General features: G+C 66.8%; 3 protein-coding genes across 8 annotated transcripts in view; 1 reads left to right on the top strand and 2 right to left on the bottom strand.

The window, feature by feature from the left end:
* The window catches only part of LOC143171496 (spermatogenesis-associated serine-rich protein 2-like), a 30,630-nt gene extending 24,331 nt beyond the window's left edge, over positions 1–6,299 (bottom strand). For 3 of the 6 annotated variants that reach the window (XM_076360508.1, XM_076360515.1, XM_076360513.1), the window contains exon 1: positions 6,223–6,275. The gene's annotated coding sequence lies outside the window, so the exon portion shown is untranslated. The other 3 variants (XM_076360512.1, XM_076360511.1, XM_076360509.1) reach the window with 3 other exon arrangements.
* A 908-nt stretch (positions 6,300–7,207) lies between these two features.
* Positions 7,208–9,293, bottom strand: LOC143171409 (dnaJ homolog subfamily C member 22-like). The gene is made up of 3 exons (XM_076360351.1): positions 9,266–9,293; positions 7,723–8,606; positions 7,208–7,460 (listed from the first exon to the last, which is right to left on the bottom strand). Exons 2-3 carry the CDS (start codon positions 8,509–8,511, stop codon positions 7,281–7,283), a joined length of 969 nt encoding a protein of 322 aa, XP_076216466.1. The 5' UTR covers positions 8,512–8,606; positions 9,266–9,293; the 3' UTR covers positions 7,208–7,280.
* A 7,949-nt stretch (positions 9,294–17,242) lies between these two features.
* LOC143171418 (complement C1q-like protein 4) lies at positions 17,243–19,366 on the top strand. The gene is made up of 2 exons (XM_076360370.1): positions 17,243–17,764; positions 19,187–19,366. The coding sequence occupies exons 1-2, from the start codon at positions 17,243–17,245 to the stop codon at positions 19,364–19,366; spliced, it is 702 nt and encodes a 233-aa protein (XP_076216485.1).
* The last annotated feature ends 1,450 nt before the right edge of the window (positions 19,367–20,816 follow it).

Here is a 20,816-nt window from a genome sequence, read left to right as displayed (position 1 = left end):
AGAAACAGTAATTAAGTCTTGGGGGGGAAACAAACAACATACAACAGGTTCTGAATTACTCTTTGGCAAGCTAAATTCTAAGCACAAAAGTAATAAAGTAACAGACTGGAAACAAAACCCCACTGATGTATCTGACGAGTATAAAACGGCAAATCTTTACTCCTTGATGACGCAATTAATATTTCATCCGATACACCCCGCGGTAAGAATCTAGAGCCAGACGGTCAAAAGCAGCTCCGGCTCATGTCGGAATCGGGGTTCGGGCTGCTGCGTGACCTGCCTTTAACTCGGCGTCTCTCCCGGCAGATGGGCTGGAAATTTCAACATGGCTATTAGCCGGGAACCTTAAACAGATCGGCGCGAGAGGGCTGTAAAACACACAAGCGTTTTTAAAACCCAAGTGGAAATTTCAAGACTGGTAAAATAGCAAAGGTTAATGCAAGTTCAAATACTCGTTATAGGTGGAGAGCTCCTTCAGATAAGGGCAATATAAGGCTCTTATAGCGCACTGTACATGTCTATAGAAACAGTAAAGCATCAATACAAAAACGTCAAGAAATCTACCTGCAGGATTAAAGTAAAATGTTGTGGTTATAACAGAATTGACGGGGGAGCAATATAACCCGCAGAAACCCAACGCCCTCCTGCTACGGACAGAGCAACCAAACTCCTCCCAGAGCTGCCAGCGTTCAGCTGACGACGTAAAACTTTTCCAAATCACACTGGAAATGCACGTTATTGTTAAATGCTCAAATATCAGCATATTCCATCTAATTTAGAAAGAAGGGAAACATTCGAAATTTTACAGATGGCAAGTCAGAAAAGAAACAACTTCTAAATCCCCCACCGCGGCGTTAGCTTGCCGTGCTATTCTTGCTCCGTCTAGACGGATTATTTCAGTAAACTCGGAACTCGATAGCTCCCTATTTGAAGGAAAAGAAGATAAACAGGGAGAAATTTGTCTGGATTTTTTTATTAGTCTATGGAAGATGCTTTCGCTGAGAAATCTGGAGTTCTGAAGAATAAATAAGTCTGCTTCTCGGGAGGGTTTTTACCAGGGTTGTTTTGGGATCTCGGGCAGGCGGCACGGTGGGCCGTCCCCAGCCCCCGCCTCACGCCCGGCTGGAGCATAAGTCACGCTGTACAGTGGCATCTGGCTAATTGGCTTTCGAGTTAAGTAGTCCCTTACCAAGCTATTTTAATCTTGTCGATCGAGCACGTAAGAGTCGTCTCTGTGAGTACACACAACAGCATTTCAGGAGAATAAATCGTCCTGCAGTAATTTATAATCATCCTCAAATAAAAATCCATTTTCCAAGACTCCAGCGCCTCAGAGGACCGGGGTGTTTACCTACAGCACTGCACCCCCCCCCGTAACGCACTCACGCAAGAAGGGAATTAACTCAATTTTATAGCGTGTCCTGAAAAAAAAAAAAGGCAACAATTACACTAGAAATTCGGGAACTTATTCTACCTGCCAGGGAACAAAACTTGGAGGAGCAGGTTTAGTACGCCCACTGCGCACAGGAACACACCGACACCCCGACGTTCCTATTGCCTTCGCCGGGCGCTGCCAGCCCCGGCTCACGGCACAAGCACAGCCTGGGTTTTTTTTTCCCGGACCGCCACTGAATCCCTGGGGAATTTATGCAGCGCTGAAACCCTGAGGCTTGGGGGGTTTTTGGGCAAATACCTGTTAAGTTACAGCAGACCAAAATAAGCCTGTTCATCTCTCACGTTCAACAGATGCCTCGGTTGTTTCTGTTCGAAGAAGTAACTTTTTTTTGCCCTGAAACAGACCACGAAACACATCAGGCCAACGTTTTAATCAAAGCCAGCAGCTTTATTACCCCGCATCTGAAAGGAAGGAAGCGCACCGTTCAGCAGCGAGCTCAGCACAAGCCCGACTGTAACTTGGGTTTTTTCTTTCCCCCCCCCCTCAAATCGAGACAATCGGTTTTCAGAAGCTCCTTCCACCAAACAATGGCTCGGTCAGAGCACGCGGGGAAGGAGGAGCGCAGGCTCCTTCGCCTCTCCGAGCACAGGTCTGGGAAGGTCTAACGCCAGCGCCCACAGCCAAATCCCTGCCTGCACAAAGCAGCTGCTTCTTCTGTCCTGGACAAGTCCTTTCACGGTACTGGAGGAAGGATCGTAACATTGTACAATACAAAGAACCATTTTAGGATTTAAAAAAAATAGTTTCTTAATATCACTCTTGGGGTTTGGGGTTTTTTTTTCAGTATTTCCTCAGGAATGAACTGAACATTTAACCTCAGAGATAATTAGCTGTCTATATTCTGTTTAAATCCACACATTTATTGTTCTTTCACCAAATGCATTATGCAGAGCACGACTGGGCATTAGCTATTCTCAAACATCTACCTCTTACAGGCTGTGTATCGTTTTGCAGCACAAAGAAGCAAAACTATGGATTTCAGATGACAAAACGTTCCCCGTATCTATTCCGATGATGCCACAAAACCCCACCCGGAGCGTTTACAAATACTTAAACAAGATAGAAGAGCAGACTACCGGGTTTTGTGTTCTTCAGGAGGGGGCTGCGGTGCAGGATTCCTGGTGGCACGCTGCCTTCCGTACTCACTTGCCGGATAAAGGGGTACTGGGAGCTGCTGGTGGGATTTCTGACGCTTTACACAGCGGTGCGAGCGGAGCAATTCGGCAGAAGTGAAATGCTCTTGACTTGGACACCAAATTTCGCTTTCCTGAGGCAAAGATCTCTTTGCACTTTGTCTTCTGGTCCTCTCCCCATCCAGTCAAAGCTTTCTGTATCCCTTCCTAACCAGCCTGCCCGGGAGGGGACAGCTGCAATGGAAACTCGCACATGTATGTTTGTCCTGTGTCATTTTGCACGCATCGCTACTATTTTTAGATTGTATTTGCCAGCGTTGTGATCTGGAAGAGTCTCGGTGACTTGCCAAGAATTGTTTCATAGTTAAGAGGATAAACACGTGTCTTTTAGATTAAATTTTACTTTTTATCAAAGTGTCTAAAAATCAGAAGCTTTTGAAAAGGAAGGAAGGAAAAAATGATGGCAAATACAGCAGAAGATGCCACCTTTCACTGCCCCGCTTTAAGTGGTGAAAACATCCTTCATCTCCCCCAATTTAAATGGGGGTGAAGGGGATTACTGTAGTCCTGCTAGAAACCTCCCCCTCTCCCTCAGCCTTTTCCTTGATTATAGCTAATCTCCAGGTCTGAGATCCCAAGACAGAGCTTGAAAATATCATTAAAAATAAGGCCCGTATTTTAATTGCCAGCTCTATTATTTTTAAAAAATGCAGTACCTATAGATCCTCTTCAGATTGCAAGTCACCTTTAGAGCTCCTTTGTCCTGAATCCAACAAGAACCTTCTGCTTCGGGGTTGCATGGCTCAGAAAAATCATAAAATATTTAAACGCCCCTTGAAGAGTAAGCTACACTTAAAAAAAAAAAAAACCAAAACCCTTATGCATTAGACAATTCCTGCCAGAGGAGTTTAGTCTGGCAAATCTGCAGCGACGGTAACCTCAGCAGACATAGCTACGGCCACGTATACGTGACATACAGCACAACAGCTGCGGAAGCCGCACACAACTTTCACGCAGATCGAGCCCGAGAGTTAAGACGGGCCGCGCGCGCTTTGCTGGCCCAGCGCACACGCACTACATCATTAACGGAGTATTGCAATAAAGGAAATAAACACCGAGGCCCCAAGCACCGAGTGCGCAGAGCAACGCCGTGGGAGAGCGATACGGACCCGAGTGACACTTCAGCAGGACCCCAGCGGGGACGTCCCACGCTCCCCGACCGTCGGAAGGCCTAGCTGGCGGTGCGGAGGGAGAAGCCATCAGACCCACACTTCTTCCCCCCCCCCGCCACCATTCGGGAGGCAGCGTCGATACCGACCGCAGGCGCTTCTGGGGAGATTCTGCCTTTACTCCTCAACCCGAGCACGGGCAAGGCCGCGCTCCCACACTCCGTCTCCCCGGGGCAGGTTACGAGGGAAGCCAGAAGCTCGGTGCCAGCTACAGCCATGAGGATTCAAGGAGCTCTCGCACCAAACACAGACGCCCGCTGCCCTTTCTGCTCTACCGGACCTCCTCCAGGTCCCAAAATCTCCCGGATCCGCGCCTACACTCCAGCCGGACTGCATAACGGGGCACCCCCCAGCTTGTGTGAGCGAGCCCTGCTTAGAAAGCACAAAGTCCCAGAGCCAAACGGTACGGCAAAACGCTCCGCACCCTCCACCTGTAACTTTCGAGGCAAAAGGCCTCAAGACCTACAACAGCTCCGAAGAAAGACGTGGCAGCCAGAGCTTTCCAATGGAAGCATCCAGCGGGAAAGGCAGCCCAAAGCTAGTGAAAAGTAGTCATTATAAATAGCTCAAAATCATGAAAATAGCTACCAGGCTCTGGTGGGACACTGGAGCAGATCCCACAAGTAGTCAGCGGGGGATTTTCTGTCGATTGTTCCAAGTTTACCTCCCATCAGGTAACAAAGGCTCCGCAAAGAAGCTTTTGTTGAGCATCTCAAGCTCCTCTGATGGCCCAATGATGGCAAGCTGCTTCGCAAGAGAACTGATGGGACCATCACCCCTCCGCAGAAGACCACTATACCCAGGGAAGATGATTACACCAGGGGAAACATTAAGGCATCCTCAGAAAGAAATCCCACATCCCTCACAGGATTTTCTCCCCTCTCCAAACGAAACAAAATCCTATTCTTCGCCTTCCTTCCTATGGAACCGCGGTGCAGGGCTCGTCTCGGCGGGGAAGGAGGCCTCACAACTTCTCTGCAACAGCTCCCTCTGCGGATACACTAACGCCTCTTTCTGCTCACTCAGGAAGCTGATCATCAAGCACAAAACAAGAACAGCACCGATGAGCACCCACGGGGGAAAAGAGTGGGGACCAGGCACTTCTAACTTACTGCTGGCTTGCTTTCTCGTGGAGAAAATCCTGAGTGAGTAAGGCGGGGGGGGGGAGAAGTGGAGCTTCAGGCGTGCTAAAGACCACAGCCTTGTGGAGGCACGGGGGGGGGAAACAACATTTCCCTCTTTGCAACTCATCCTGCTTTTCACCACACTCATTAGTTAATTATTTGTGCTACGGTAACAACTAAAGGCCACAGAGCAAGATCTCCAAGCACACCGGGAGAGGATTCCCGCCCCTGGGATTTACAAGCCGGGTCGGTACAGGAGGAGCGGCACGGCGGAGGCAGGGATGAAGGACAGCGGGTGGAAGCGATGGGCGAGACGGGCTGCGTACGTGTACCGGCTGCGGCATAAATAATGTATTAACGCTCCTGACCCTCCGCTTCCCGCCCGTCACGCCAGCCCCGCGCTCCCACAGCTCGCCCCGGCCGGCCCTGACTCATCACGGGCTGCCCCGCTCCCCCCCTGCAGCCAGCCGCTCCCTGCCTCCCCCCCCCCTTACCCCCACAGCTCCACCCCAGTCCAACCCGCAAAACCCCCTTCTGCAGCCTCCCCTGGGTCCCCCACTGCCTGCACCCCCCCCCAACCCCTGCCCACCACCCCATGGGCCCGCTCCCCAGCCGCCCCGCGCTGGGGGTGTGGGAAGGGGGCACTCCTCCCCATAGCCCCCCACTACCCAGGCCTTCTCCCCCCCCATCACTGTCACCCCTCCCTCCCAAACCACACCACACACCCCTCCCCGTGCAGGGCACCCCCTTCCCCACACAGCACCCCTCCTGCCCCCCACTTCCCCGCAGCCCACCCCCCCAGCTGTTCCCTCCCCCACAGAACCCCCCTTGCCCCACACAAAGCCCCTCATCCCCCCCACCCCACACAAGGCCCCTCATCCCCCCCCCCTTCCCCACACAAGGCTCCTCCAGCCCCCCCTTCCCCACACAAGGCCCCTCATCCCCCCCCCCCACCCCACACAAGGCCCCTCATCCCCCCCCCCTTCCCCACACAAGGCCCCTCATCCCCCCCCCCTTCCCCACACAAGGCCCCTCATCCCCCCCCCCACCCCACACAAGGCCCCTCATCCCCCCCCCACCCCACACAAGGCCCCTCCCGACCCCCCTTCCCCACACAAGACCCCTCATCCCCCCCCCCCCTTCCCCACACAAGGCCCCTCCCGACCCCCCGGCCGGGCCCTCCCCCGCCGACCACCCTTCCCCCCGCCCCCTCCCCTCGCTCCTGCCCGCGCTCCCCCGGCCGGGCCCGACCCCGCCGCCCTCGGGCGCCCCGCACTCACCGGCCGTGGCGGTGGGGGCCCGCTCGCCCCTGCCCGCCGCCGCGCCCCCCCCCTCACCTCAGGCCGCCGCGATGCACCGGGGAGGGGGGCGGGGGCCGCGGCCCGGCAGGAGCCCTCAGGCCGCGCCAGCCAATCGGGACGCGGCCACCGCTCGGCAGCCAACGGCGGCGCGAGGCCGCCGCACCGCGCCCGCCCTCCTGGAAGACTCCACCAATGAGAGGGCGGAGAAGGCCCGGCTCGGCCCGCCCTCCTTCGCCTCCAGCCAGTCAGATGAGAAGCGGGGGCCGGGCCGAGCGCTCCTGGCCAATGAGAGGGCAGAGCGGTGCCCCCAGGCGCGCTGAGACGCGGCTCGGCGCGAGGAGGGAGGCATCCCGCCAGCCAATGGCCAAGCGGCCCAGCCGACGCGACCGCGAAGGCCCCGCCCTCTCCCGCCTCCGGCTCACACGAGAGGCGTGACCAATCTCCGCCGAGAGCCAATCGGATCCGGCAATGCCGAGGCCCCGCCTCTCCGCCCCCACGATGGGCGGGGCGGGGCGGGGCGGCGAGCGCCGAACGTGGACGGAAACTGCCGAGAGCCACCGCCCTGCGGCGGAAACACCCGAGTGTCCTCCGGGGACGGCCGAAGATGAGGGGCGGCGGGGGCCGGGCTTGGGGATCCGCGGGTTCGCGGCCCCGCTCCGCCCTAACCGCCCCCCCCCCCCCCCCCCGCGGCCCCCGTCCCGCCCCGCCCCGCCTCTCCCCCGGGGGGCACCGGGGCTGCAAGGGCTGGCGGGATCCTCGTGCTGTGGTCGGATCACCGTGCGATGGTTTGCACCCGCTGACGTGCAACGCTTCGCCCGAGCCCCCCACCCGCTGCTTCGCAGACATCCCCGTGCAATGGTTTATCGGTGGCCCCACGCACGCCTTGCTCCGCTGCGCCGTCCCTGCCCAGCGCCCCCCCCCCCCCGGCCACGCGTCGCACCGAGCAAAGGAACGAAGCAGCAGCGAGAGGGAAACCCCAAGTTTACGACCGCCCCCGCAGCTCTTGGTCCCCGGCGCGGCGGGGGCTGCTGCCGGCGTCACCCCGCCGCCGCTCTCCTGGGCCCCGCCAGCTCCTCGTAGGCCTCCTGCAGCTCGATGAAGCGCCTCTCGGCCTCCTCCGCCCGGTGCCGGTTGTGGTCCGGGTGCCAAACCTTCACCAGCTCCCGGTAGCTCCGGTGCACGTCCTCGGCGGAGGAGCCGACTGGGAGGCCCAGGACCTGGGGGCGAGAGGGACACGCTGGGGCGTCTGTGGGGACCCTGCTGGGCCCCCCCCAGGGCCACGCATGGGGCTACATGTGCCCTCAGCGGCTGGAGGGGACCCAAAAAGGGTGTTTGTGTGTGTGTGTGTGTGTGTGTCCCCGGGCATGGGAGCAGCAAAACCCCACGGATCGCCCCAGCGCAGCATCCCCCCGCAGCATCCCTCCCACTGCAGCATCCTCCCCCCCCTCTGCCCCGGGTACCCAGCGCCACATCCTGCACCTCGTACGCCCGCTGCTGCCACTCGCTCCAGCTGCTCGGTTCGAAGCCGGTGCCGCGATCCCGCGCCGGAGAGCTGCTGGCGAAGCCCAGGACTTCTGCCAGGAGCCGGCCGGTGCGGAGGGGCAGGAGCAGGAGCTCGGTGGCGGTGCGGGGCAGGGCCAGGAGGGTGCCCAGCACCCCGGCGGCGCCGCAGAGCCCGCGGCAGGCGAGCGGGGCGGCGAAGGCCAGGCACGCCAGACCCAGGTGGTAGAGCCGGGCGGCCAGCCGGGGCCGCGGCATCCCGTGGGGCTTGTAGCGCCGGTGCCGCTGGGCGGCAATGCTGGCGGCCAGGCTGGCGGGCAGCACCGCCAGCACCCGGCCCTGGAAGAGGAGGGAGGCGAGGAAGGCTGCGGCCAGGATGCTGGGTGCTTCCGCCGTCTGGTCCCCCACCGAGGAGACCAGCTGCACCCCCAGCCCCACGGCCAGGGGCTGCGCCAGCAATGCCGGCACCCAGGGCAGCCCCAGCGCCGCCACCAGCCCGAAATACATCCCCACCGTCACCTGCCCCGCCAGGCGCAGGGGGCTGAGGGCTGGCACGGTCCCACCACGGTCCCCGGGTGCCCCGGCCCCGTTGGCGGCAGCCACCCAGCCAGGGAGGTGCCAGAAGTCCCAGAGCCAGCCGCCGCCGAAGCCGCCCAGCGTCAGCATCCAGAGCAGCGCGTGGCTGTCCCGGCCCAGGTAGATGTGGTGCAGCCCCAGCGGCCCCCCCAGCGCCCACAGCCCGTAGGCCACCAGCAGCCGCTTGGCCATCCTCCCCCCGGCTCCGGTGACCAGCTCAGCAGGGCTGCCCAGGGCAGGGGGTCACCGCCCCGGCGGGCGCCGGCACGGCCCCGGCATCCGGCGCCCTGCGGGATGGACAGTGCAGTCAGGGACCCCAGGTCACGCTGTCCCCCCCGTGCCAGACCCCTCCAGTGACCTGCATGCCCACCCAGCACCCTGTGTCCACACCCAGCACCCTGCGTCCCCACCCAGGACCCCCTGGGCCCACCCAGGGTCCCACATGCCCACCCAGGGTCCCGCATGCCCACCCAGGGTCCTACATGCCCACTCAGGACTGGTGCATGCCGACACGGCTCCCATGTGCCCACCCAGGGCTAGTGCACGCCCACCCAGCACCCTGCGTCCCCACCCAGGACCCCCTGGGCCCACCCAGGGTCCCACATGCCCACCCAGGGTCCCGCATGCCCACCCAGGGTCCTACATGCCCACTCAGGACGGGTGCATGCCAACACGGCTCCCATGTGCCCACCCAGGGCTAGTGCACGCCCACCCAGCACCCTGCGTCCCCACCCAGGACCCCGCGTCCCCACCCAGGACCCCCTGGGCCCACCCAGGGTCCCACATGCCCACCCAGGACCAGTGCATGCCCACCCAGGGTCCCCTGAGCCCACCCAGCACCCTGTGAGCCCACCCATGGTCCCATGAAGCCCACTTGGGGCCGGTGTACCCCCACAGCCCCCCCAGACCCCCCCCGCCGGCAGGGCTCCAGCCCGCCCTGACCCACCTCTCCCCACGGAGCTCCCGGCGGCACCGCTCCCCCCGCCAGACTTTGCCCCGGCACGACGCCGGGCAAAGGGCACGGCATCGGCATCAGCATCGCCGCGCCAGCCTGGGGACCTGGCGGGGGGCCGGGGGGGGTGGTGGGGGAACGGTCGCCCCACACAGGCACCCCCAGCCCCGTACCCCCTCCCGGGGTGCAGCCATCCCCGGCACAGAACGGTGCCTGGTATTGGGGTACCCGCTGCATGGTGGACGTGAAACCCACCCACCAACCCCCCCCCCGATGCAGGGGGCCCCCCCGGGACTCTCCGCAGCCCCTGTTTGCTCAGCTCCGCCGCCGCCGCCGCCGTGTTTGCAGGGATTAACCGGCTGCCGGCCACCAATTTGGTCTCATCCATTATTAACGGCCCCGCAGTCGCCCTGCGCTGGGGGCTCAGCCCCCGTTAGCAGGGCCCGGGGGGCTGCGAACTGCCCCCCCCCCCCCCGGCTCAGCACCCCCCAGGCGGTGCAGCCGGACGGGCTTTGGGGGTGCATCGTCCCCCGCTCGCTGCTTCCCTGGGGCTGGATGGGGGAAGCCCCCCCCCCCCCCCAGCCCCCCCCAGGGTTTGGGGGTGCAACAGGGCAAAGCCCCGATTCTGGAGGGGGGGGGAGCTGAAAGGCCAGGACGCCTGAGTCCCTGGGGATTCCTCCCGGGATGCCGGCGGGGAGTGGGGGATGCTGGCGGCCCCCCCCCGGCTCGGCTGCCCGTCAGGGCGGGCTGACAGCGGCCCCCCCGGCGCTGCCCACCCCGCGCCTGGCTGCCTCCCTGACAGCGGGTCCCAGCGGACCCCGGCCCATGCTCCGCTGCCCCCGAGCCCTGCGCCGGGGGGGGGGGCCCAGCCCCGTCCCATCACCCTGAATGGGGGGGGGGGGGGGCACCCCGGCCTGGGTGGGCGCCGGACCCCTCACCAGAGCCCCCAGGATGCCCGGGCTGGCGGGGGCTGCGGTGCCGTGCCCCCCCCCCCCCGTTTCGGCGCAGGATTGATGCGGGGGGGGGGGCGGGGGTCTCACATCCCGATCGATTCCTTTAAGTATCTGGATTTAAAAATGTCAAATTTGCCTTCGGTGAGCAGGGCCGGCGGTCGATGGGGCGGGGGGGGCTGGAGCCCCCCACGGCGGCCTCAGTTTCCCTGGGTGCTCCCGACACGCGGAGCCGGGGGGCTGCAGAGGAGCCCCTGGGGCATCTCGGGGTGCCCCAGCCCAGGGGGGGGTAGGGGGGCTCCCCCAGCCCCCCATGAGCACCCGTTTGTGGGCGTAACTGGCGCCATTGATCAGCCCCGGCCACCAGCGTTTAAGGCATCGATTTTTGGAGCCTTCCTGCGAATTGAAGCATCTGTCACCGCCCGGGCGTGCGGGGACCGCGGCCGGGGACACGCGGGGACCGCGGCCGGGGCTGCATCCTGCCTGCCCCTCCCTGCGGGCAGCGGGGTCGGAGGCTCCCCCGGCCACGAGCTGTCCCCTCCGGTCCCTGTGCGTGGCCGTGCACAGCGCTGGGGACACGTGCATGTCCCCGTGCACACGTGTGTCCCCGTGCACACACGTGCCCCAATGCACGCGTGTCCCCACGCACGTGTGTGCCCTGATGCGCACGCATGCCCGATGCACACGCATGTCCCAATGCACACGCATGCCCTGACGCACACGTGTGTCCCGATGCACACGCGTGCCCCCACACACACCCCCCCCCCAGCAGGGACACGAAGCACCCCCCCACCACCACCCCAACACCCACCCACTGCAGCCCGGGCAGCACGTCCCCGCACGCAGGGACACGGGACACACGCGTGTGCCCGCACACGTGGTGCCACCGGCCCGTGCACATGCGGCTGCACCGCGCACCCCTCCGCACGCCCAGCTGCACCGTGCACACACGCTCACACACGCTCGCACACGCGCGCACACGCTCGCACACGCTCGCACACGCACACACCGGGGCTTGGAAAAACCGGCCGCGGGGCTGGTTGAAGGCATCCGGCGCCTTCCCGCGTGTCACGCTGCCTTGTCAGTTTGCTGGTAATTAATGCAAACGCCGGGGCCGGAGTCCCTCTGGACTCGTACATCACTGCCAGCGCCGGCTGCGGCGCAGCCCCGGTACCCAAGTGCTGTTATTAGGGGAATTTTATATGTATTAGCTGTTGATGCACATTAATACATTAAAAATGTCAGCGGTGGAGGCCAGCTAATTGTCTGATTTAAATGTCTATTTGTCAGCGCCCGGCTCAGGTGGGCATGAGGCGAATCTGCAATGAGCCCCCGGCCCCACCGGCGCGGGGGGCAGCACCGTGAGGGGGGGGGGGGGGAGCCCCGGCACCCCGTGGCAGGGCTGGGGGGGGACCCGCGGGGTGGGGGGGACCTGGGGTGCTGGTGCGGGGGGGGGGGGGGGGGGGGCGGCCCCGGGCAGGTGGCGGGGGCGAGCGGGACCCCCGTGCCCCGGCCACCCGCCTAATTGCCGCCCGGCCGGGATGGATTTCTCCACCCGACATCCTCTGCATCCGTAATAAATGCCGCTTGTCCAGAGAATTAATCCGGGCCGGCCCGCAGCCATCCATCTCGGCAGGCGCCGGCACGCCATGACGGACGGCCCCACCGCCGGGCCCCTGCCAGCGCCGGGGGGGGGCACAGCCGAGAGGGGACGTAAATCCCCCCCGGGATCCCCTGGCCGCCCCTTCCCAAGGGATGACACCCCCCCCCCCCCCGAGCTGGTTGAAGGGCTGTCGCTGCTGTGGTCCCCCCACAGCTGAGACCCCGCAGCTCATCACAGCAGTGGCCTGGGTGCAGCCTTGCCCCCCCCGTGGCGGCAGCTGCAGCAGGACAGGGGCGGCTGTGGCTGGGCTCAGCCCCCGTGCAGGATCCGGCCTCATGCGGGGCAGCCCCCACGAGCGGCTGCAGGGCCGGGGCTCAGCACCATCCCGGGGGGGACATGGGGAACTCGGGGTGCGGATGAGACCACCACAGCACCGCTCGGCCCCGGCACGATGCGGCTGCCCCTGGGTGGGACACCCAACCCTGACCCTGTCTCCGTCCCCTCGCCCCCCGCTGCCGAGGGGCGGCCGGCTCCAGACCCCCGACCCCCCCAGCCCTACCGGCAACCTCCCAGCTGCCTCCTCACCAATTAGCAGCAGATGCTGACGAGCCGGGGGGGGCAGGAGGGGAGGGCTGGGGGTGCCCAGGAGGTGCCGGGGCAGAGGGGGTGTGCGGGGTGAGGGCTGGGGGCACGTCAGGCTCTGGGTGCACATCGGGGACCGGGTGCAGAGGGGTGACCTGGCTGGGGCTGGAGCCCGCAGGGGGGGACGTGGTGGTGGCCCCCCCCCCCGGTGCAGGTGATGCTCTGCCCGTTCGGCCGCTTCTGCCACCCCACAAAAAGGGGGCAGGCGAACAGCCCCGGGGCCCCGCGGTGCTGCGGGCTCCATCCAGGGGTGATGCTCCCGGCAGCAGCCCCGTGGTGCCGGCACATCCCGCCCCGGCCCCACACCGGGGTCCCGACAGGCATTTCACTGCAGCAGCATCGGGACAGCCCCGGCAGCGTCACCCCCAGCCCGGCCTCGCAGCCCACCCCCCACCCCCCCAAGCCCCCCCCCCCCGGCTGCTGGTTTATTGTCGCCGTTCAAGGACAATTTTCATCCAATTTCGGCCGGCCCGGCGGCAGGCCTTTATTGCAAACATGCCCTGGATGGAGCGCGCAGCGCCCGGCCGCCTCCAGCCCATCTATATTCATTTGCACAAGGCTCCCTCCCAGCCCGCGCTGACACGCCAATCTGTCTGCCGTCCCGGCACACCACCGCCATGGGGAGGGAACGTTTGGCAAAGCCACGGGGAGAGGAAGGGCGACGTCCCCCAGGCACCAGGGACCGTGCACCAGCACTGGGCGCCATGCAGCGAGCACCGGGGACCGTGCACCAGCACTGGGCGCCCATGCATTGGGCACCAGCACCGGGTGCCATGCACCAGGTGCTACGGACCGTGCACCAGCACCGGGCGCCATGCACCGGGCATGCACAGGGCAGCGCTGGGGCTCAGGGATCGAGCGCCGGGGCCACGCCGGCGCTGGATGTGACCCTGCGGGGCCGCACGCTGCTGCACGAGCTGGCAGGTCCTCGGGGGCCACAGAGGCAGATGGCAAACGTGGAGTCGCCGGACGGCGGCACCGAAGCCCCCCTCCCTGTGCCAGCACTGCTGGCCCCGCTGACTGCTGCGGGGGGGACGGCAGGGACGTGGGGCCACGGCGTTATGCATTTATTCATGCTCTGTGCCCCAGCACCGCGGCTCCGCCGGCTGCCTCCAGCCCCCATGGCTCACGCCGGGCTCAGCTCCCAGCTCTGGCCCCGGAGCCGCTGGCTCTGCAGTCGGGGACATGTCCATCCCCATCGGGGTGGCCCACAGCATCGTCCCGGCTCCTGCTTGGGGACAGTGAGAGCAGCCAGGATGGGGAAACCGAGGCACGGCTCAGCACTGGGAGCCACGAGGGACTGGGGACGTCCCTGCCATGGCCGCTGGCACCCGCCCGGTGCCGGTGTGGGGGCTCAGCCCTGGCAGTGGGCTCACAGCCCCCATGGACGGGGCTGAGCTCCCCCCAAGCCCAGCCGCCCCCTGCGGCAGCCAGGCACCGGAGCCAGGCCCAGCCCAGGAGCCGAGGGCAGGATCCGGCCCTGACCCCCCCATCCCTCCCATCTCCCCGCAGCTGCTCCCGCCGGGGCTGACCTTTCTCGCCGCCGCTGTTTTTACCCCCAGCCTTGGCTCCCCCCCCCCGATTCCGCTGCTGGCAGAGCTGGGGGCAGACGGGACCCCTGGTGTCCCCTCACGTCCCCTCGCGTCCCCGCGGCCAGGGCCCGGGCACCGCTCCCCACCAGCCCTCGGTGCCTGCTAATTAGCACTCCGGCTTCCCCTCGCAGCCTGGCTAATTAATTCGCTGTTGCTGCTCATTAGGATCAGCCGGCAGAGGGGGTGGCGGTGGCGGCGGTGGGACTCCGGCATCCCCGTCCCCGGGGAGCGGCACCGGCAGCATCGATGGCACCTGGACCCCGTCCCCGTCGCTGCCGGGGCGAGCGGGGGAGATGCTCCAACCGCCGTATTTTGTTGCACAAACATTGCTGGGTTTTTCAGGATTGCATTGATCCTCCTGCATAAAGGGCCCATAAATCCATCCAATATCCCGGCTGATTGATCGCCGCCCTTTGGAGGGAGCTGGCCAGGCCTGCAAATTTAAAACTATACGGATAAATTACACACGAGGTCGCTACGGTGGGAGCATCTCCCCCGCGCCCCGGCACGCATATGCACACGCATGCAGCACGCACACACATGCACAGCGCATGCACACGCATGCACCGAGCGTGCACACGCACGCACACGGCGTGCGCGCAGTAGACACGGAGCATACACACGCACGCACCCGCTCCCACGCACCCCCCCCGGCTCGCATCCATGCACACACACAGACCGGGGGTGGGGGGGGGGGCCAGCTGCTGACACCCCAAGGACACGCGTGGACCCCGGCACACAGACACACATGTGGAAAGCCACCCATGGGCCCGTCCCCACCCTGGTGGCTCTGTGCAGGAGGACCCCCCTCGTCCCACGCTCCCCCACAGAGGGACCCGAGAGGTCCCCGGTGCGGGGCAGCACTGGGGGGGGCAAGCGGGGGCCGTCCGGGGCAGCCGGTGGCTCTTGCCCGGTTTCTCTTCTTTTCCCTGATATTTTTCTAATCGCCGGGAAGCTGCAGGCGAGGGGCCGGCGGCGGTGGCGGGGAAAGCGTCTCCTCTCCCGGGAGCGCAGAGGGCAAGACTTCATTTTGCATAACGGAGCAAATTCGGGCAAGGTTTGAAAAGAGCAGCCGTAAATCAGCTCTCAGAGCACTGGCTCCGCCGCGGCGCTGGGAGCAGCCGGGGCCGGATCCAGACCCCTCCAGCAGCCCCGGCTGCATGGGCACCTCGATGGCAGCGGGGGGACCGGAGCCCCCGGGGATGGTGGCTCTGTCCCCATCCCGGGGCTGGGAAGGGACTGTGCGCCCCGGCAGAGCCCCCCCCGGCCTGGGGCTCCCCGGCAGCGCCCGCGTTCTTGGGGTGAGCCCCTGGTGAGGGGCCCCCAAAAACGGGCCTGTGGCTGCCAGCCTGCCTGGCCCCTGCGTGGGGCTGAGCCCCACGGGGCTGCGTCAGCAGGGGGGGGGCCCTGTGCACCCCCGCACATGCAGCCCCCGTGCCACCTACAGCCGTGCACCCAACCCCCCCCCCCGCTCACACCCCCGTACCCGCCTTGCACACACACACACGCCCCCCGCCCCTGCACCCAGCAACCCCCCCCCGCACCCCTTGCACACACACAAGCCCTGTGCACACGCACCCCCACCCCTGCGCTCACCCCCCCCCGCACACACAGAGGCCCCTCCAGCCCCCCCGCACACACACAGGGCCCTGCAGCCCCCCCCCCCCCCAGGGCCCTGCAGCCCCCCCGCACACACACAGGCCGCTGCAGCCCCCCCCCCCCCGCACACACACGCACCCCCCCATGCACAGACACACGCAGCCCTGCGCGCACACCCCCCCCGTGCACCCTGCGCCCCCCCCACCCTCCCCTTGCACACGCACAGCCCCGCACCCCCCCACGCACCCCCACCCCTGCACGCTCACACACGCACGCACGGAGCTGTGCACACACACACACACACACCCTTGCACACTCACATTCCCCCCCGCGGGCCCCCCCGTGGCCCCATCACAACCCTGCACCCCCTCCCCCCCGCCCCCCCGCGCTCCCGTCCCTCCCCCCCCAGCTCCCCCCCCCCCGCCCCCGCCGTGCCCGGTGCCGTCGAGCGGGGCGGGCGGAGCGGGGCCGCGGGCGCGGCGCGGCGCGGGCGGCGGCCCCGGCACGTGGCTCCCGGCGCCGCGGGCGGCAGGTACCGGCGGGCACCGGCGGGGGGGGAGGGGGGGGCTCCGCCGCGGGCCCGGGGCCGCGCGTCCCCGGGGACCCCGAGCGGGGCGCGGGGGCGGCTCCGGGAGAACCGCTCCGGGAGGAGAACCGCCCCGGGCGGCGCTGCCCGTCCCCGTCCCCGCCGGTGCGCACCGGGGAGAGCGCGGCGTGGGGCAGCGGCGGGGCCGTTCGGGTGCCGCTCCCGGGGGAGGGGGTGCCGCTCCCGGGGGTGCCGCTCCCGGGCAACTTGGCGAGAAGTTGCCCCGCGCGTCGCGGCGGCTCCATCCCGGCTCCGGTCCCGGCTCCATCCGGCTCCGGTTACATCACCAGCTCCAACACCGGCTCCGGTCCTGGTTGCATCGTCGGCTCCGGTCCTGGCTGCTGCAGGAGCTCCGGTCTCGACTCCGTCCCCGGCTCCGGTCTCAGCCCCTTCCCCGGCTCCACTCCCGGCTCCGTCGCTGTCTCGGGTCCCGGCTTCGCTCCCGGTTCCGTCATCGGCTCCGGTCTCGTCCCCTTCACCAGCGCAAGTCCCGGCTCCATCCGCAGCTCCACTGCCGGCTCCGGCCCCAGCCCCGCTCCCGGTCCGATCCTCGGCCCCAGCCCTGCTGCTGTGACCATCCCCATCCCCATCCCTGTCCCCATCTCCAGCCCCGCCGCCGTCCCCATCCCTGCTGCTGTTCCCACTCCCACCCCTGCTCCCGTCTCCGCTCCCAGCCCCGCTGCCGGCTCCATCCCCAGCCCCGCTGCTGCTGTGACCGTCCCTGTCCCCGTCCTCATCCCTGTCCCTGTCTCCATCCCTGTCCCCATCCCTGCTCCCGTCCCCACTCCCAGCCCCGCTGCCAGCTGCAGCCCCGTCCCGCCCCATCCCCGCTCCCAGCCCGGTCCCCGCCGGGGCGTGAGGCTCGGTGGGCGGCTGGGTGCCGTCCGCCCCCCCCCCGGCGCCACCATCGCTCCCAAGGGCGAGGAGGACCTGCTGGCGCTGGCCGCCTCCCGGCTGAGCCGCAGGAAGCGGGTGGCCGGGGCAGCCGTCGGCGTGGCCATGGTGCTGGTGCTGCTGGTGGCCATCCCGCTGCTGGTGCACAGCTCCAAGGCGGCCGCGCACTACGAGATGCTGGGCAGCTGCCGCATGGTCTGCGACCCCTACCCCGGCCCCGAGCTGCCCGCCGCCTCCCCGCCGCCCTTCCTGCCCGGTGCCAAGGGCGAGCCAGGTCGCAAGGGCCGCGCCGGCGTGCGGGGTCCCCCCGGACCGCCGGGACCGCGGGGGCCGCCGGGCGAGCCGGGCCGGCCGGGGCCACCGGGGCCACCGGGTCCGGGTCCTGGGGGGTACATCCCCTCCTTCTACAGCCCCAAGATCGCTTTCTACGCGGGGCTGCGGAAACCCCACGAGGGCTACGAGGTGCTGCGCTTCGACGACGTGGTCACCAACGTGGGCAACTACTACGAGCCCTCGAGCGGGAAGTTCACCTGCCCCCTGCCCGGCATCTACTTCTTCACCTACCACGTCCTCATGCGCGGCGGCGACGGCACCAGCATGTGGGCTGACCTCATGAAGAACGGGCAGGTACGGGCTGGGACCGGCACCGCCGCCGGCACCCCGAGACGGCTCCTCTCGGTGCCCCCAGAGCCCCCCACCCTGCTCCCCCTCGCCTCGTTCCAGCCCAGCTCCTCCGGCCCCGTTTCTCTGTGCGTCTCCACCTGGCGCCTCCAGCCCTGCTCCCCCACCCCAGTTTCTCCATCCCGCTTCCCCTATCTCGGTTTTCCCATCTTGTTTCCTCCCATCCCAGTTTTCCCATCCTGGTTCCCCCCATTCCTGATCCCCCATCCCCAATTCCCCCACCCCGGTCCCCACATTCCATTTCCCCCACCCCAATTCCCATCCTCTTCTCCCCATCCCTCTTCTCCCCATCCCATTTCCCCCCATCCCTGATTCCCCATCCCTGCTCCCCCCCACCCCAGTACCCCCACCCCCATCTCCCCCATCCCGTTCCCCCTCTGGGACCATGGAGGGGGTGACTGGGGGAGCCGCCCCGCAGCCCCGCACCCATCCCCACCGCCTGCCATCGCCTCAGCCTTGGGGACACAAAACCCCCATCCCCGGGGCTCCTGCCACAGGGACGGGGGGACACGCTCCCCCGGGAGCGCCAGGCTCGGAGCCGGCGGGGAGCGGGGTCCGGCGGGGCCAGCCAGGCCAGCCGCCATCACCGGGGACAACCGGCTGTGCCCCCCGGCCGGGACAGCCACCAGCACCGGGGGGGGGGGACACGGGCTGTGCCCCCCGGCCGGGACAGCCACCAGCACCGGGGGGGGACGACAGACTGTGCCCCCTGGCCGGTCCTTTGTTCACGGAGGCGCAGCCCGGCCGGCAGCTCCTGCACCGCCTCGCCCCGGATGCTTCCCATTTATTATGGGAGAAAGAAGGATCGATCCAGCGCGGTCGATGCCGGCTCTGCCGCCCCCCCCCCCCGGGAGCTGCCGCCGCCCCCTCGGGGCATCCCCGGTCCCCGGGGGTAGCGCAGGAGCGTTGGGCAGGGGAGGGCCCCGGGCTCCCGCAGGGTCCCGGGCACCGGGGCTCTCCGGATCCCGTCACCAGCGGGTCCTCAGGACCGAGCACCGACGGTGAGACCCAGCTCCGACAGCCTGCCGTGGGTGTGGGGGGGTGGCCCTATCCTGGGGGACCCCGGGGGGGGGGGCTCTGTCCCTGTCCCCTCCTGTCACCGCTGCCGGCCGGCAACAGTTAGGGAGCGGGGGGGGGGACATGCTGGCTCCCTCGCCCGGTTCTGCCGCAGACGGGCGGCGTGACCTTGAGCGGTGATGGACAGAGGGGCTGAGTGGGCTGGGGGGGGGTTGGGGGGGGTGGTCCAGAGCGGCTCAGCCCCCCATTCCCAGCCCCGCACCCTGCTCCCAGGCTCCCCCCGCGGACGGTGTGCCAGGGGGGGTGTGGGTGGGTAGGGGTGGGGGTGTCCCTGATGGCCGTGCCCCCCAGGTGCGGGCCAGCGCCATCGCGCAGGATGCGGACCAGAACTACGACTACGCCAGCAACAGCGTCATCCTGCACCTGGACGTGGGCGACGAGGTCTTCGTCAAGCTGGACGGCGGCAAAGTGCACGGCGGCAACACCAACAAGTACAGCACCTTCTCCGGCTTCATCATCTACCCCGACTGACCCCCCCCCGGCGCGGGGACGGGGCTGCGGGGACGGCGGGGGGTGTCCCAGCTCCCGCTGGTGTGACCGTCCCCCCCCGAAAACGCCGAGCGTGATGAGACACCCGCGCCCCCGCGCTGCCCCGCAACCCCCCACCCACAAAAACACCCCTGCACCCTCGTCAGTGCCCCCCACCCCGCATGCCAGCACCCCCAAGGGCGTCGGGGTGTCCCGGTGCTGTCCCCATCCCCGGGGCACCCCCTGTCCCCGCGGCTGATCGTTGGGCTCCGTGTTCCCCCCCCAATAAAACACTCTGGGTTTGGATGTGCAGCTGCTGCCTTCGCCTCCCGGGGGGGGGGGGGACACAGAGGGGACCCCTGGGGACAGGGGGAAAAGGGACCCCCGGGGAGGGGGCTGTGCCACCATCGCTCCTTGGTGCTGGCCCCGCCTGTCCCCCGTCCCCGCAGCGGTGACGAGCTCCGGGCCGCTGGCGGGGACCCTCATTGTCACCGTCCCCCCGTGCCGGCTGCCACCGGGGACAGGGGCAGCGGCGCCCCCCCCCCCCCCACGCACACGGGTGTGCAGGGGCACGGGCCACCCCCGTCAGGGGGACACGCTGGGGACACCGCCTGCCCCGAGCCCTGCAGACCCCGGAGGGGCGCAGGCGCCCCCCGGCCCTGTCCCCAGCCCTGTCCCGGCCCTGTCCCCGCCTGGCCGTGGGCCGGTGCTGCCACCGCGTGGCCAGCGGCCGGGAGGACGCGGCTCCCACCGGGGGGCCCGGCAGCCTGGGGACCCCCGGGAAGGGCTGGCAGGGGTGGGGGGCTCGCCCCCCAGGGCCCACCCGCACCCCGGAGACCCGACAACAAGGTGCAGCAGGAACTATTTTATGATCTGTGCAGCGTCCGTGGGTGCGTCCCCAGCGTCCCCATCCTGACCCCCCGGCGGGTCAGGGTCCCAGCTGCCCCCAGGGGCGGCTGTGGGTGTGGGGGGGGTGGGATCCCCTCATCCCCGCGGTCACCCCCACTTCCCCAGGGTGCCCCCCACCTCCCCAGGGTCGTCCCCCCCCAGTGTCCCCAACCTCCCGAGAAACACCCCTGTGCCCAGATGTCACCCCACCCCACTCCCAGGGTCCCTCCCTGACCCCAGGATCTGCCCCCCCCATCTTGAGGCCCCCCCCAGCCTCGAGACACCCCCTCACACCCCCCTCAGCATGGCGGGTGCCTGGGGAGACACTGGGAAGAGCCGGCGCTGTCACCTCGGGGTCCCCCTGGCCCTCATCCCCCCTAAAGTCTTGCACCATGCTCTCCTCCTGGGGGGAGAGTCAGGGCAGGTGGGGGCCCCCTCCTCCCCAGCGAACCCCCCCAACCTGTCCAGGGCCCCCCTGCAACGTCTCCAGGGTACCCCAACCTCCCTGACATGCAGGGTCATGTGTGTCCCCCCCCCAGCTTCAACTCCCAGGGTGTCCCCCATC

Source organism: Aptenodytes patagonicus, chromosome 27, assembly GCF_965638725.1.
Source record: "Aptenodytes patagonicus chromosome 27, bAptPat1.pri.cur, whole genome shotgun sequence".
NCBI lineage: Eukaryota > Metazoa > Chordata > Aves > Sphenisciformes > Spheniscidae > Aptenodytes > Aptenodytes patagonicus.
This window is presented reverse-complemented; position numbering and strand designations above follow the sequence as displayed.

What these genes read in the sequence shown, in the direction of transcription:
- LOC143171409 (XM_076360351.1), bottom strand. Translation starts at nt 8,511, where the DNA reads ATGGCCAAGCGGCTGCTGGTGGCCTACGGGCTGTGGGCGCTGGGGGGG. An exon ending in GGCAGCAGCGGGCGTACGAG is followed by an intron (nt 7,461 to 7,722) that starts GTGCAGGATGTG and finishes TCTCGCCCCCAG; the next exon opens with GTCCTGGGCCTCCCAGTCGG.
- LOC143171418 (XM_076360370.1), top strand. Translation starts at nt 17,243, where the DNA reads ATGGTGCTGGTGCTGCTGGTGGCCATCCCGCTGCTGGTGCACAGCTCC. An exon ending in ACCTCATGAAGAACGGGCAG is followed by an intron (nt 17,765 to 19,186) that starts GTACGGGCTGGG and finishes CGTGCCCCCCAG; the next exon opens with GTGCGGGCCAGCGCCATCGC.